A 17,800-nucleotide genomic window follows, 5' to 3' on the forward strand; every position below is an offset into this window, starting at 1 on the left:
AAAATACACTGGAAATACTGTACAGATATATATATATATATAAGAAAAAATTTCTTATATATATATATATATATAAGAAAAAAAATACTTTTTGATGGAATAATTACAAGCCAAAAGGAGATATGAGTATGGAAGAGGGAAAGAAAGAATGTTGTCATCTTCACAGCTAAGCCTGCAGTTTTGTTTCCAGGCTTGGACTGATTTACCTTTGTGCCAGGTCTCTCCATATTCACCACCGCCCCTGATGTTTGCCACTGCTAGAACACCTCCTAGGTGTCGCACAAAAATAAGTCTTGACACACTGAAAAAACAAACAAAGGATTATTTTCAGGCTTCCAACTGCTTATGTTCCTAACACTTTTACAAAAATACTTTTAGGAAAGGATCTCTCCCAAGATCAATGATGAAATCATGAGCAAAGTCCTGCCCTGGCAGCAAATCTGAGTAGGCAGGCTTTCTTCAATGGTTTTATATGGAAATGAAACACCCGGCAGCTTCTCAAAAGGAACCCGCACCGTTCCTTTATTTCTGCACTCTGGAGGAGAGCAGCCAGTGGTTCTGCTTCGAAGACAACCCTCCAAGACACGTCACCATTTTTTGATCATCTTTGAAGCCTTCAGTGCGGGGACAAAAACTGTCCAGTACCACCGAACCCCTGTGGCTTTCTACCTGTTCCTCCACGGTGGGCCCTTTGCTTTTTCAGGGTTTAGCCCAAATGAAGAAAGCAAACAATTAAGAGTTATGATCAGCATGTGAACTTTGCTTAAGGGCTGGTATTTTCAGCTTCTGCTTAACACTTTTTCTTTCACCTTTTTAAAACTGTGTTTGCAAATAAAAGTTCTGCTTCTGCCCTTGTTTTGTACCAGGTTCTGCAGTCGAGTTCTGGTCAATCCCCTTCCCTCATTATTTTCTACTTGCATTGTTAAATACATAACAAATAGTAAAAACTGAAATTACAAGTTCTGCCTTCCCTAATATCTTTCAAACCTGTTTATTTTTTAAAACAAATATTTATTTTTTTAATTTTATTTTTTTTTAATGTTAAATTGCAAAAGTACCAAAGTTACTACTATATTTTTACAAGGAATTGAAGTAATTTAGATTATATTCAACAATTAAGAAGAAAAATAGATCTCTGATCTGTTGAAGCAGTAGCTTAACATAGCAAAAGCTCCAGATGGCAAACCATGCATATGCCAAGGGGAACAGTAATATATTCAAACTTAATCCCAACAAATCATTTTTTTTTCTAGTAGGTTAAAATTTATTATCTTCTTGAAATTTTTGCTCATGCAAGAAACCATTCCTGCAAAAATTAATCCTATTCAACAAGAGCAAGGGTTGGGCCTTCTTATTTTTAAGTCCCCCTAATGCTCATCAGAAATGTCCAGAAAGACAGTAGTCTTACAGCATCTCACACATGGATGTAGTATCAAAATAAGTAAATATTTCAAAGCAATTATCTATGTACTGGCATTGGTCTTGACAGTATATACTAAGGATTAAGAAAAAAAGAAAAGTAAAAGGATGACTGATAAGAGATTTTTGTACTTCCATAACCCAAAGGAAAAAATTCCATCCTGGGCAGGTTATCTGTGGCCATCAGATGGCTCAGGAGGCATGAATTCTCTCTGCTTCTGTGAAGACCAATTCTTAAGTCCATCACTGTGAATCATATTTTTCCTTACATCATTGGGACATGCTGATCAGATGTAAGATTTATATTCTTTAAGCATATTGTGCATAGGTCAGAGAGAATTATTCCGTCAAACTCCAGCATGCCTGATTTCTACAAGTTGATACATTGCTAATGTGGACGTGGAGTAGCCTGACAGTAGCCTAATCCATGAGATGATGGCTTCTTAATTTTTGGTATGTTAAACCTCCCAGAATATTCTGCACTGTTTTTCCTCGTCTCCATCCCAAAAAAAATCAATAGAAATTTTGGTCCAACTTCCCTGATCTTCTAGTAATCGAAAGAATAGGAGTTGAAGGTAAGCTATGAATTTGCTACCCGAATATATTGCCTGAGAATATTTGAAAAACAAAACATGCCAGAACAGAGTCCATCCTTTCCCATCGTCTGAAAGAAACTGTGCCTATCTGAGGAATCAGCATATTTATCCAACAAAGAGTCTGAGCAACACAAAACTAAATTCTTGAGTGCATCCTATCCACAGACTCCTCTAGCAGAGATGCTAACTTGAAGGTAGTTTGTAGAGGGGCCTCAGTGACTTGTGATCTCATAAGATACTTAATTTCAGAAGAGCTCCTAATGAAGCCAGTCAGTCTTATTATAGGAACGTAGTCCCCATTTCCCTGAGCAAATGCTCCTTCTATCACACAGATCCTCAGTGGGATGAGTTCCAGGGTTTGGGAACAATTGTTATATTGCCAAAGTAAGGCTTAGTACATCTGTGTTCAATCTCAGCAATACTACTGAGATTTAGGCACTTCTGATATTACTGCCATACCCCCCAACATACATATCTGCTAACATCATTGCAAATAACAATTAATACCCTCTTGGGGATAGTTAGCGGTAAAGTGAGTTGGGAGTCTTAACTTGACCAATACTTTGAGGTGGGTGTGCCTAGAGTTTATAATAAGCTTTCTCAAAGCAGCTTTTAAATTCAGGGAATCAGGTTTTATTAGTATATAATCTGGACTCATTAACTTTTAAGAAAGTGAAAATCCAAAACAATCAGCACAAAATAATTTTGAACCTAACCCTGCTATTGCCTCCTATGTTATTCCAGGTAGGTTCTTGCTTCCAGATACAATTTCAAGTGAACTTGCTGCTTGAGTCGCAGCAAACTGCCCAGTAGCCCTGGATGTCCAGAAAATGCCTCGTTACATGGCTCCCTGTCCTTCCTAACAGTCTCTATAGCCTTCTTCTCATCAGCCTTGTTTGTCTTCTCCTGGAAGCAGGGTAAAGAAAAAGTGAAGGAAAGATTGACAAGGTCAGTGGAGGGAGGAGAGGGTAGTTCTTTCTCTGGAGAGTTCTTTCCTATGCCTATTACTCTTTTTTAAAAAGCCTAACAAAAAAAATACTTTTTGCAGTACAGAACAACATGAGGAGCTGTGCTTCAAGGAGCAAGAATGCTTTCCCAGAATTAATGATGTGCTGTTGGGTATTGCAGCTGATTGCTGCAGATTTCTTCTTTGGAGGAATGCAGGCTGATGCATTGGTGGTAGGGAAAATATCCTGTGTCACTTGACTTTGTTGCTTTCTTGGCTTTTGTGAAGCTGGAGGGAGTGGTAACGGAGGAGTTATCTTGCACTCTGCTCTGGTCTATGCTGTGTTGCTTGACTTTTTTGTGGGCTTACAGACTTTGCCTGCACTCTTTCCTTAAAGGCTTGCTCAAATCTGGCCCTGTAGCAGTGAAATAAAATTTCAGTCTGCTTCACAATCAGTTGTATTTCTGGATGTATTAGAAATTGCTTCTACTGCACCTACAGAGGTAGACACAGAACAACACAGCAAAACATGTTGATTCCTGCAGTGTAATTAGCAGAACCTGTGGCATTATTGGTGGGCTTGCAACACCATTTCCACAGCAGCTCTGCGAAGCCACAGGTGCCGACTCCATCAGTTTTAAATTGTGCTTGCCGTGCAAGCTGTATAATTAATGACAGTGCTCTAGTGTGCACCATATTAGAAATGCTACCAAATACAGCTCTTCAGTCCAGAGGAACATAAAAGATGCATGCTTGTATTCAAAAATAAAACACTGCGTAACTGACTTAATGACTTTAGCCTCGTAGTTATTTCTGGATCCTCTAACTTGTTGATTTGTTTCTCTTACTTTCAGGGGAAAAAAATGTGTGTGTGTGTGTGTGCGCATTAGAGAATAAGTGAAAAGCAGTATCTGCTTCTGAATAGAGCAAAAATGAGTTTTCCAAGCTCAAGAGCTGGCTGATGTTAACGGGTGTGTTTTGTAAAAAGTTACAAGAGCCTTAAGTTCAAATAAAAATCAGGAATATTTACCCAGAAACAGTGTTTTATTGTTGGTGGTGTCTGACAAGCAAGCTGTTATTCAGTTGCATTTCCATAACTATCTCGGCTCAGCATCAGATGAACTCTGTGGCAGGCCTTGGCCTTGACCATATTGTGGCTTTTTTCTAGCACTTGTGCCTGAGTTCATCTACAAAAAAGACTGTGGGGCTGTGGTGGGAACAGCTCTTCAGACTGGGAACTACTCCTGAATAGTGCAGTACATAGAAACATGGACATAGTCACGTTACTTGAATCCCCCAAGTAAATGGGGAGCTAGAAAGAAGTCTGACCTTTCCAGCATAGGTTCTTTTATTACAATTTCTTTTCCTGATCTTGTCTGCTTAGTTTTGGAACATGCTTCCTCATCAAGTATGCAATTCTGAGTTTATTAAAGGTAAAGATGCATTCCAAGGCTTTGGCTTCTCTTATTTTTCTTTTAGAAATGTTGAGAAGGGATGTGGTGCTGTTACAGGGAAGAGAATGAGGAGGGAGGTGCAGCACACCTGTGTTTCCTTTACACTGTTAGTGGAATAATGGATGTTGATCTGGAGATGACTGATAGTTCACTGTGCGTTTACTTTTAAGGAACTGTTACAGGTTCATATTCTTATTTAATCAACTTTATAATAAGAGAATAGTTTCATGGGGCTCAGGAGGATCTAGATCACTGCTCCTTCCTCTCCCTTCCTCCTCTTTTCTGTCTGCTACACCCTCCTGCTGCCTGCTCATGTTTGCTGGACTCTTGTCAGTCAATTCAGGCTGGGAGAGGAAAGGTTGGAGAGCTGCCAGGCAGAGAAGGACCTGGGAGTGATGGTGGATAGTCGGCTGAATATGAGCCAGCAGTGTGCTCAGGTGGCCGAGAAGGCCAATGGCATCCTGGCTTGTATCAGGAACAGTGTGACCAGCAGGGCTAGGGAGGTGATCGTCCCCCTGTACTCAGCTCTGGTGAGGCCGCACCTCGAGTACTGTGTTCAGTTTTGGGCCCCTCGCTACAAGAAGGACATGGAGGTGCTTGAGCGGGTACAGAGAAGGGCAACGAAGCTGGTGAGGGGCCTGGAGAACAAGTCCTACGAGGAGCAGCTGAGGGAGCTGGGCTTGTTCAGCCTGGAGAAGAGGAGGCTCAGGGGCGACCTTATCGCTCTCTATAGATACCTCAAGGGAGGCTGTAGCGAGGTGGGTGTTGGTCTGTTCTCCCACATGCCTGGTGACAGGACAAGGGGGAATGAGCTAAAGTTGTGCCAGGGGAGTTTTGGGTTGGATGTTAGGAAGAACTTCTTTACTGAAAGGGTTGTTAGGCATTGGAACTGGCTGCCCAGGGAAGTGGTGGAGTCACCATCCCTGGAAGTCTTCAAAAGACGTTTAGATGTAGAGCTTAGGGATATGGTTTAGTGGGGACTGCTAGCGTTAGGTCAGAGGTTGGACTCGATGACCTTGAGGTCTCTTCCAACCTAGAAATTCTGTAATTCTTAACTTGCCATTTGGCAGAAAACAACCCATTCTTTTTGCTAGGAGTGTTTTCTGCCATCCTTGTGAGGGAAACGAGCAAAGGTTCCAGCAAGCATCAGGGCTAACGGGAGACAGAGCAAGGTAGTTTGAGATACTTCCTCCTGCTTTTGCCAGCAACCGGCTCATGTCTGCTCTGCAGTATGTGAAATTGTAACCCACATCAATAAATACATTATATTTACTTTAGAAAAGAAAACATGGTAGGTTTTATCACAGTTTTCAGCATCTACAATAAACTGTAATAAATCGATGCTCCAGTCTAATCTAAAAAGGAATTTAAAACCTATTCTGGTTATATAATTGTGTCTCACAAGAACTACAGGAAATTAAAAATGTAGTTTTACAAGGCATATAAAAAACTTTCAAACAATCACAGACTACAGGATGTGAGGTCCATTCTTAGACAAGGTATTTGCTATAGAGGACCAGAATTTGTAAATGCTGTTCAGAAATACAGTCACAGTGACCTGGAAGAGCAAGCAGTACAAAGGATTTCTTGAAATGTGCAGACTCTAAAGCAAGACTGGTAGCACACAAATTTAATAGGGCAGTTTAATAATACATTACTTTTGTGTTAGTGAGATGCTCTTCTGCTGTCTGAAAAACTGCTCTCCATTCAGTCCTTTGCATTTCTGTTTGCCTCTTACCTTGGAACACTTGTTATGTATTAAAGCCCTAAGACAATCAGTGCCACTTTTACTAAATCTATTCAAATTCTCTAACTGAGGAAACAAGAATTTTCTTTAAAGAGATGATCTATTCAATAAAGCTTATGGCTTTTGAGGGCTACAAATCCTGTTTTGCAAACGGCATTTTTGGTTTACAATGCATTGCTTTGCACATGCAGAGCCTGTATCATACAAGCCTCGAGAAAGAATCATCTTTTCTCTTTCCTAATTACAAAGGAACACAGTATGATTTTGCTTCTGACAACTTCATCGAAAGTATAATAGGAAAATACAACTATTTTCATGATTTACATTAAATACATTTTCTTTAATATTTAGTCGTGATTGTATAAATTGATAAAAAGGAAAAATCCTATGTTATTAGTTCAGCAGAAGCTCCATTCTTGTGACAATTAAACAAAAAACTTGTTTAATTCATTATGTCCATATGCTTTTCCGTTAGTGACAAAGCAGGAAGAGGTTAAGCTATAATCGAAAGAGTAGGGTGCCCACTGTAAACCTCTGAAAAGGATGGCACTTCTCTAGTCTGACACAAATTTCTTCTGTGACCCTGAGCAATTCCCTTGAATTCAGAACCAGCAAAGCAGATAAACGCTGTCCGTACAGTCCTTGTGGCCCCATCTTACTTCTCAAGGACCTGAAATCCTTAACTCTATCAGATCCGTAATCCATCCACAGACCTGTCTGACAGTCGTTAACATCAGATACTTTAGAAGAAGGCATAAATTATCCTGCTTACCTGTAGCTTGGTGTAATTGATATGTTGAAGCCTCCGTATCCGTACAAGAAGGCAGGATGAGAACCATCCAATTTAATTCCTTTCTTGTGAATAATAAACATTGGGATCTTAGTACCATCTTTACTAGGGTAGAAAACCTAAAACAAGAGAAGAAGAAATGTGAAATGCTGTTATTGTTCTAACTCTATGTAACTACTGTAAATGAGAAGTAGAGGTTATCCCTTCCATGCTGCACATTGGGTAAAACTTCCTCAGCAATCTGCACCAATTGCTACAGCCTTTTCCTTATACTCAGCCTGGTCAGGTCAAATAATGGCCATCACCAGCTTGGTTGTTTAATAGCTCTAAAAAACATCAAAATGAGACAATGCAAGGGTACGGCTGTATCATTTTTACACATCCTATACCCTGACTGAGCTGGCAAGGAGAATGAACAGAATTAAAATGAGATTTTTAACCTAAAATTTTAATTTCTAAATTTTTTTCATTTTTAAAAATTCAAAATTTCTGACACTAGAGAATAGCGTACAGAGAAGAAACAGCTCATGGTAGTGCAGTGACTCAGTGAGGCCCAACTAAACATTACACTGCTTTGGATAACAAAGACCTAGAGAATTATTTTATTGCAGTCGATGCAGTGGTCCTTGCTTGTAAAAATATAAATTTAATCACAAGCAGAAGGCAATCCAGCAAACATGGATCAAGCACTGGCCAGTCTTTCCAAGCTGTCTCAACAACCACTTTACCTCATCACGGTGGTAGCACAACCCATGGCAGATACTTCTGTAATATTTGGTGTATTTTCAGGCATTTCCCAGCAGCTAGAACCAGGAGTGCTAGCTCTGCAGAGCCCCCAAAACCACACAGCGAGGCAACACAGCTATCTGCTGGTTTTCAGGAAACCAGCTCCCCAAATACCAAGCATCCACACACAGCATATGCTTTCACATATGCCTTTCTACTACTGTCAAAGCACTGTAGTAAGATAAAAGCCCATTTCCACATACAGAAATATCCACTGCAATTGCTTAGCATAATTCCCATGTCTTGTTGTTTTGATGCATGTATCTGCGTGCATGTTCTAATTTAGGATCCAGCACATCTCATTTTGACAATCAACAAAATGTGGGTGTGAATGGAGCCCACTGCTCATCCTCAAGTTCTGGTTGACTTCTTCTCATTGCTTTCATTTTGCTATCAGTATTTGCAGCTTCTAGTTTAAGAACTAGAAGTAACAGAGGATTACATTCTTTCTTCATTGCAAATTTACAACCTCTGTGCTTTTAAAGGAAATAGACCTATCGTATTTTATAAAGCATACATGATCAACGGGATCTATTTTTGTAACTAACAAACCCCAACAGTAATATGATAGTAATATGATCCTGTGCAACACGTTTATTCTGAGCACTGCCTGTAATGTGAAACACGGAAATCCACATGGCTTGGCCAAAAAAAAAGCACATTTGACTTTAATTTGATCGTCGCTAAGGAAATGTGAGAAATTTCAAATGAAACTATTTCTATGTCTGAAGGCTTCACCAAATCATGTAGGATTATTCTAGGTAAAATTCAGTATTTTAGTCCTCATTAGATGGAAACGTTTAGAACAAAAGGCTGAAGGCATTTTCACACAGATTTCCAGCTACTGCCACAAACATATCTTTCCTAAAGTGGTCACCAGAACTCACTACAGGAGAATTCAAGTATTTAGCTGGATGCTACAAACAAACTGAACACTATAACCAAATAAAACAGCTGACGGACAAGAGAACTGCTGAGGCAGAGATGAGGCATCCCGGAGAGACTCCTCTCTGAAATGCTATCCATCAGCTCCAGTCCTTGCTGGCAATTTACACAAAGTGAGCACCTGGCCCTCCTGTGTTTCCAGTAACGCTCACTGTTGCTGGCCAGTCATTGCCTGATGATTAAAGGATACCACTAATTTTCCTGTTTCTCTCTGACCAAGAGACTTTTTTTTTTTCCTTTAAACAACTCTGAAAACTGACTTCAGTAGGGCTTTTATCATCAGCAGCTACCGTTAAATAACATACCATTAAATGAAAACTCAACAAAAAAGATGCATGTCAAGGTGACATTTGCAACTGAAGAGTTTTCATTCCTATCTTTGCTAAAATAATGATTACCTCTCTCACCAAGATGAACAAATGGGAGGGGGAAAAAATCAATTCAGTGAGACACCGAGATATACGAAGCTATTTAAGCTTCTCCGAATAGACTATTTTCAACAACTGATTCAATCTCACCTTTAAATTAGGTGTTATCTCTGAAGCAAGTCCAATGGTTTATTCATGTAGCCAATAAAGGGACGTGCTGCTATCTCAAAGATTAAGGTAAACTGGAAAGGGCAAGCCCTGAAGAATTTCCCATGATGACATTTCATGCCTAATTTTAGAAGATGACAGCTTTTACAAGAGTAAATGCTCATAAAAGGGTACTAGTGTTTTCTGCTTTATCACAGTTAGAAGTGATCCACTTGTGCTAGCCACGTTATATTACTCATTGCTCACATATTTTCAAATAAAGATTCTCATTTCACTACAGCTATTAGCACATATAGAAAGCAAAGTGATGTACCTATCTGTCACATGGCAGAGGGGTCTCTGTGCCAGAAAGAATCACTCTCAATTCAGCAACTGGAACCAGAAGCATTAATTTAGAGCCCTTGTTCTTATTAGTATGATCCAGAGAGAAAGCAACGCTGCTTGCACAGCTACATCACTACAGAGTAAGTGAGGATTAAACTACAAACAAAAATCCTTGTCATTCTTCTTTAGTACATACATACATACATACATATATATATATATATAAAAATATTTAAATAAACAAGCTTTAGCATTTGAAAACAATGTATGCACAATTTCCATCTAACAAAGACACTGGAAGTTTAGCTCTGCAGAGTAAGGTCTACAAGTAAATGCAGTTAACAGCTGTGTGATACGATTTGTAACTTTACTTGCTAGTTAAAGTAAGATAAAAAATGTTCTGAACCTTTACTCCTGTGAAGGTCTTTGCCCTCCTAACTATTGCTTGTTTTAAAATGCAGATTTTGTTATATGATCTTTACTTAGGAAATAGAAAAACCACCACCTAGCATCACAGTCACAGACCTAAATTCAGAAAGATGCTAAGATTATCAATTTCTGCTTCTGTATTGACGAGTGTCCTCTCCTTCACATAGCAGTTTTGCTTCTGAAAAGGTAACAGGGTTTGAAAGAGAGAGGTTGAAAACAAAGTTTTTCCTTTTATTTGTCTATTAAGATAATATAGATAGCTATTGAGACTTACACACTGAATTAAAAATATTTTGGCAGCCATCCACTATGTGCTTCTCCTGTGAGTAAATATGAAATCAGTAGCTTTTTATACTAAAGGAAGTGATATGATCATCACAACAAACAAAATGAATCTGTCCAAATACTCACACTGCATCACACAGCTAAAAGTACTTTAAGCTGCTGAAAATAAATACAAACTTCTACTTTTAAAAATAGAGTCAGCAATTTGCAAATATTCAGTTTCACTTCTTCTCACTTTTAAAAATCTTTTCTCCATTTACAGAATAGAGAGATGGAAGGATGAATGTAATCACAGTTGTTCAAGGAAAAAAGGGCATGTACATCTGAAATCCCTTTGCTTTTATAAAACTGAAAATCATCCTAAGCAAAAAACATGCCCCTCAAACTTGTACAGATTTTAAATTAACCTTATAAAGGTAAGATTCAACACAGGTTTTGAAATATTTCTGTGAAATGCAAAATAATTTAAAAAAACTTATCCAAATAGGTCTAATGTGTATATTTTTAAACTGCAAACAATATCTGAATGTCTAGAAACATTTTAATTTTTTCTGACTCACTCATTAATAGCGAAGAGAATTAAAATCCAATTAAGAAGTGATTAGTTCGGCTATTCAGAAAGAATTATTCCTTGCATATACATGAATTTTACATAAGAAAAGAAACTTTGACTTCTGGGATTTGCAAACACTCTTTAAATCACAGTAGGCCAATCATTCTTAGAAAGACACTAGTGATTCTAAAAACGTCTCTCCCAATCTCTCCTTCAAGATTAGTTGCCACATACCACAGATATCAATTCTTTCCATGTCTGTGTGTGCTTGATCCAAACCAGGTAAGATTTGTCACTGCACTGACATTCATTGTGCTAAAAGGCCAAAGAATTTTATAAAAACTAAGGCGGCATACAAATCATGAGTGAACAGTCCTTATTAAAAATGTGTGCTCAGTAACTTAAATACGGGAATACCAAGATAAGGCCTTCAAAATGACTTTTTTTCCCATGTTTTCTACTACAGTTTTACCGAGATAATTCCTTTTCTTTTGAAACAAATACAGCACGTAGCAGTCTTGTGAAATTTAGCTGTTTTGTGCTGCTAGATAGGAATGTCTGCCCTTTCAGAGGGCTGCTGTGACTCCACTTGTGGCCACCACGAAGATGCACGCAGTGCTAGGGAATCCCAGGACTACACAGATGGTGGCATCAGGGTGTTTGAACCTGTATTTAGGTACACAGCACCCAAGGCTGAGTGATGCTGTGTAGCAACACCTCCCACTGACAAACCCTAAGAGCTGCTACTCAGCCTTCAGGGAGGCAAGTCACAAAGACCCTGCATTCACATCAGCAGGTCTGAAAACATCAGCACCGGCAGGCAGGGTAAATCCTTTCCTCGCTTGAGATGTCAGGGCAGGAAACTCAGATTGCCACAGAACCAGTCTGCACCCCAGTCTGGACCCACACTTGAAGTCCAGTGGCCCAATGGACAGCTCTGGCAGCCAGCCAGCAGCAATCTGTACGAGAAGCTATTGCTAGCCACCATTTCGTGTTCTCACGTACACAGGATGAGCTAGAAGACAGGAGAATGAACAGGGAACTACTACCACTACACAGCAAATCCACAGCATCTGAGGCTTCCCTTCTTCAGAGGGGAATCCTCATCAATCTTCTTTAAGTCCCTTAAATTAGCTTTGAAGCAATTCTCTGTGCTGGTTGCAAAACTTGCTTAATACAGAACTGGACAGGGGCCAAAGTAACTCAGTACAGCCAGAATTAATGCAGGTAAAACCCAGGAAGAAGAGCACTCCCTGAAGACATTTGCAAAAGCACTATGAAAATAATCAAGAAACCTTTTAGGAGAAATTGTTTCACTACCCACCCGCTGGGACAAGAAGCAGCCCCATGCTGACAGAGGCGAAGTGCCAGGAGATGGTCTTTTAGAAGAAATGCCTTCTTGCTAAGTTCAGCTGCCTAGCTGCAAATGGCTGCAGGGAGGTAGCTCACAGGGTGGCGGTGGGGAAAGGCAAGAGAAAAATGCAGTCAAAAGTTCAGAAATCCTGCAGGGCAGGCATGGCAGAAAATATTTTTAAATCTCATTTTTCTTGATTAGTTCAGAGACAACATTCCTATTACATAAACACTTAGTGGTGAATTGGTTTCAAGGAATCCCCTCTACTCCACTTCTGCAACCTGACCGACTTGTTGGCTTCTCTTTCAATGTTAATCTTGCTCCTTTCACAGTGATCTCAGAGCTCCCTACAACAGAACAATTAGCATTTGCTATGTACAGCTATTCCTTTTCTTTCTCAATTTGCTGTAAAGAAAAATGAGCGTACAGTGTAGAGACATATCGGGTCAATACACTTTACCTTTTGAGTTAAATATATATGGCAGTCTCATTAAATAGAAAATCTTCCTACAGGCCTACGAAAATTATGGTATCTTTCCTTCATTACCTCTGTACTTAGGTATTCAAGAAATGTATTACTGTGTGAAGTAGTACAGCATGAAGTAAGTAAAAGGATGTCTCAATGGAAGTAACACATAAATGTGTAAGCAACAAGCTGCAGGCTAGTGCAGTTTCTTTTATTAAATCAAGATTTATTTCATTGAGAAATCTGCTCTGACAGTAGACAATTCACTGTAACACTGTATAGGCATTTGAAAGCAAACATCATTTGTCTGTACCATGCTGGAAATTCAGGTTGTAATGATAAATACTTTTATTCTTCAAGTGTAGAGGCAACTTACCCTAGGGTAAGCAAAGGAGAGAACTTACGTTATGTAGGCTACTCCACAATAACTGTTCTGATTTATGGTTTTACACCTTGATAGAAACACACATCTATTTGGATGTGCTGAGAAAGCACTCAAACAGTAACCAGCTAATTCAGCTTCTCCTATTTCTATTTTGTTCAGAACTTGCTTGGTTCTCTCAAACACAGCTCTGCTGTTGATCTCTTGAAGGCTTCAAAAAGATAACCCAAACCTTGTTGTTTCTTCGTCCTAATGCAAAGGCATCTGGAGTATTCAAAGTATTCAAATTTTACCCATAAACTTGTTTACAGACGCTCTAGCACAGAACAAATTCAATCTTGACACTGGTGATGTCAAGTACCCAGCTTGTGTCAAAGCCCCCCAGAGGACCCTCACTTAAACTGGCAAGAAGCTTGATTTATGACTTCCAATAGCTGGACAATTTCAGTGATCTGCTCTTTCTTCCTTAGAAAATAATACCCTGTTTAGAGATGTCACTGGCTACCCAAAAGCAGAGGCACTGTAAATCACCACACACCGACAGAAGCTCCGCATGTGGCTAGTGCAGTACTGAAAAAATAGGTGATACTCTTCATTTCTACTCTTTGGTTTGAACAGGGAACACCTACACTGAACAATGCATGCTACAGAATCCTCAAGAACTTACAGAAAAACAGGTCACTTAAAAGTACAATGAAACACTTCTATGTGAGGTTTCTCAAAGTATAGCTAAAAATTTAGTATCTGAGATTTAAGCTTGAATTTAAAGTTCCCAGTTCATATCCCTACATGCTCTAATCAAACAAAAGGGCAGCAGAATGAAAAAACACCAACACTTGAAAATGGTCAAGGTATTTTCTAGGACTTTAATTTATCCTTATAAATTAATTTATAAAATTTATAAATTATAATTTATAATTTATAAAGTTATAAAAATTATAAATTATAATTAATGCCTGTTTAGAAGAAAATAATTCTAAGGATCAGATCCTGTCGATTTTAACAGTTGTGTCTTGGTGCCTGCATCCTCACTTGTGGAGATGGCAGGCTTCAGGCTCATCTATTGTTTTCAGATTTACAATACTCATTCTATGATGAAGAAAAAAATCACCTAGTGAGTAGCAGGAAGCAGAAAAGAATGATGAGAATGAGTTTGGGATATTGCTGTAACAACAGCGATAAAAAATAAAAAAAAAAAATACACTAAAATTAGTATAACACAACCATGCAAAAATTTGACTTCATGATGCAACTTCCAGACAGACATCATAACAAGACTTTATGGTACTTCATAACAGGAACACTAAGAAGTCTGTTGATACATCCCTATAATAACATTGGAACAAGGAGCAGAAATATGAGGAGAAAAGAGGAACACTTTTTTTATTTAAAGCCATAAAACAACTTCCAGCAATCTTTTCTTTCTTGGGCAAAATGTGAACAAAGTGGTAAAATTCAACAAACTTGTATCAGTCATAAAGAATTCGACTATTAGTAATCACACAGAACAGACCAAATGTTTAACCACTGCTGTGGTTAGTTAGTTGACTAACTTCAGTGAGTGCTAATAGTTCAAAAACACCAACAAATGGAAGGAAAGTGTTACGGATATTCCTACTGGTAAAAGATTCTCTGATTTCAGATACTGTACTATTACATATTTTGAATCTTTTCTGTATGTTGTCTATTTTCAGGCATTATCTGTGATCACTGTGCATTAGTACTTTCAAAAGTAATTGATAAACTGGCTGAGAAAAGCAAGCAGGTATCATTCATCTGCACAGTTTGAAAACTAGTTGTTATGAATAATGATGATGCTTCTAGAAGGCTTCCCTTGTCCCATAAATTCTGGGACATGTCTCAAGGACAGAGCAGAAATAATTAATCTACGGAAAGATGATACTTTATTGGTACCTCCGGGCAGTGTTGATAAAATCAAATCAACTGCTAAATGAAGAGGCAAACTAGATTACCCTTAATAAAATCGTGCACTGATGAATTTGCACTGGATCATATGCAGACAAATACCCGAAGAAAAAAAACTCGTAACTAGTGACTGAGCTGTTTCTGGTTGGAAAGCAAAGTGCTACCTTCCTTCCCTTTCTTTGGGAAAAGCATTCTTTCAGAATATACCAAGATACTGTCATCTAAAGATTTTTAATGTTTCTTATCATACACTGAGGATGGGTAAGAGAGAAGTCTTCTGAACAATCCCACGCAATATGAGTGCTCCACATACAGAAGCTGACAACTGCCTCAGATACTTATCAAAGCACTTTAATTTTGTCCCATCTTTTCATTAGCAAATGATAATTTAAGGAAAAAGAAAACCAACCAGCAGACCTCTCCAGATTGAAGAAAAAAAAACACACAGTATTGATGAAGAAGCTTTTTTAGCTCTGCCTTGCCTACAAGTGCAAATTTTTTCTGTGCTTAGTAAAAAAAACGAAGACTATATTGTTGAAAGAGTCTAGGAACACTGACATAATATTAAGAGGCTTGATTGTGCCATTTTGATCTCTGCCAAAGAAAACACTGACAGAAGATAAACCCTGAAGAGGTTCTCCAAAAACTTCTCACTTCTATTTAGTAAGAATTGTTTTCTCAGCACAAACTGAACTGCTCATAACTATTATATGGCCATCTTCCTTAAATTGCATCCCTTACTAAGGTAATCACATACACAGTGGAAGCAAGAGTCATTGATTCAGTTTACAAATATGCTAGTATTTACTTCCCTTTTTCCTTTCAATTGCCAAGTCTGCTTTGAGCAGTAGTCGCAAAGCTTTATTTACTTTCCAGAGGACTCCCTGGTTATGAACAACTTAGTTACACTGTTTGAAGCACGTCTATTTAAGATCTCTCCAACATTTGAAATTGTTATATTTACCATTCAGCTCTATCCATCTATCTTCTACCATGGTGATGAATGTTAATTAACAACAATCACCTTAATCCACCATGCAGCTTCGGGCCTACGTGAAGAGCACAAGTAGAACTCTATCAGGCTGTTGTTATACATATATATAAAGTTTATGGGCATTTTTCATTACTTTTACATATTGCTAATTATAATTTTTGACACCTCTATGCAGTTAATACATAGTTAGCATATTAATCTTCCAGACACAACTTATTGCTCTGCCTTGCTTTCAAGCTGTGGTTGGTAAGGGCCCTGCTATGGCCTATGTTCATATAGCTCTTCAGCATGCTGCTAAACACGGTCCATGACTAAACCTCGAAAGTGCTACAATAAAACAAGTTGATAAAGAAGCAATAACCTCCTGGTTTGTTCTCTGTAGGCTGCTGTACTATGTTAAATGTCTTTGCATCAGTTGCGTCATGTCAAGCTTAATATATGACTGCATAAACTAGCTACTAACTTGTGTGTACTTAGAGGCCTGGAGCACTGAAACATAAACCTCCGAGCTCTGCCAGAGCCATTTCTGTTCTGAAAACACCCCAGTTCCTTGGTAGCCTGCAGGGACGTCATTCAGAAAGAGATTCATTCACTATGAGGTATCTAAACAGAATATGAAACTGCAGGGAAGCTTCACTGCTAACAGAAAGCACCATGACTGCACCAAAGAGGGGACAAGGGAGTGCTTTTTGGATGGAGAAACAAACGTAAGACAAAATTACATGAAAAAATAAAATGCAATCCAGAAAAGCCATAAACGCAATACATTATGCTTTGACAGGTGCGATCACCTATAGGGTGGGGAACAACTGACAAAAAGCAATTCAGAGAAGCGTCTTGGAAATATTCAAACATACTAAACCGAACCTGAACAAACAATGATTTTTGAGAGAAGAGAGAAAACCCTCTACTGGCACACACAGGCAGAAGTCTCACCTGCAATATGAGTATGACATATGAAGCAATCCTTTCTGCTGTATTCAACATTTACATAGCCTCAGCTATAGTATGGTGGTTCAATTTAAAACGTGGCATGTCACAAGCTGGCCATTTAAAGAGATTCTAGGGAAGGAAGAAGAGTGGTAAGAGTGATAGGAGGCCAGAAGACAATCCACTAGAAGAACTGAACAGACTGCAGTTTTTTCCTAGTCTAAAGAAAAAAATTGAAGGGACACATGGTGACAGTCTCTAAACATACAGAAGTTTGCTGTAACTAAGAAGAAAATTGCCTGTCTCCCATCTCTGTGAGGGACGCAAAGCAATGCATTCCAAGTGTAGTAAGGGAATTTAGGTGAGACCTACTGGTGGACACCTCACTTCCCTGTAACAGAAGCTTTTTTATAATAAATAGTGAGATGCTGGGACAGATTGTCTAGGGAAGCTTAAGTTTTTTATCCAAAAGTAGATAAAAGCCAGTCTATAATGGTACAGGCAGAAGTGACCTGCCACAGATTCCAGCACACTAGCCTTGGAAGCCACGATGGCTAGCTCCAGTACATGGGTATATGACCATGTCGCTACCACGTGCCACGACACATTCAGGCATCGCAGGTTCTTCTCTTTCCCAGTTTTAACGTCCAATAGTTATTACAGCAGCTCTGCCACAGGCTTTTCTCTTCACAGCTGCAATATCACTTGTCAGGCAGTAACAGACGGCTCTTGCAGGAAAAGCCAGTATCTTACCTCTTGAACTTCAATGGATTCAATGATTTCTTGAGGTAATTGTTACTAACACTTTATATAATTTGAAGAAGCAAACTAGAGAATAGAACTAGAACAGAAGTGGAGAAAACAAGGCGATTGAAAGAGAGTAAGTGTCTACCTTCTGCTTTTCACAGAGCCATGATATAATAGTATCTTCAGGAAAA

At 38.8% G+C, this 17,800-nt stretch overlaps 1 protein-coding gene across 1 annotated transcript in view; it reads right to left on the reverse strand.

Annotated features, from left to right (window-relative positions):
* The window catches only part of PREP (prolyl endopeptidase), a 99,473-nt gene that overhangs the window by 9,947 nt on the left and 71,726 nt on the right, over window positions 1–17,800 (reverse strand). Inside the window, exons 11-12 of the mRNA XM_084284109.1 lie at window positions 6,935–7,071; window positions 207–301 (exon numbers count right to left, since the gene is read on the reverse strand). Coding sequence (XP_084140235.1) covers window positions 207–301; window positions 6,935–7,071 — 232 coding nt within the window. The remainder of the gene's footprint in view (window positions 1–206; window positions 302–6,934; window positions 7,072–17,800) is intronic.

Source organism: Netta rufina (genome assembly GCF_964035555.1).
Source record: "Netta rufina genome assembly, chromosome: 3".
Classification (NCBI taxonomy): Eukaryota; Metazoa; Chordata; class Aves; order Anseriformes; family Anatidae; genus Netta; species Netta rufina.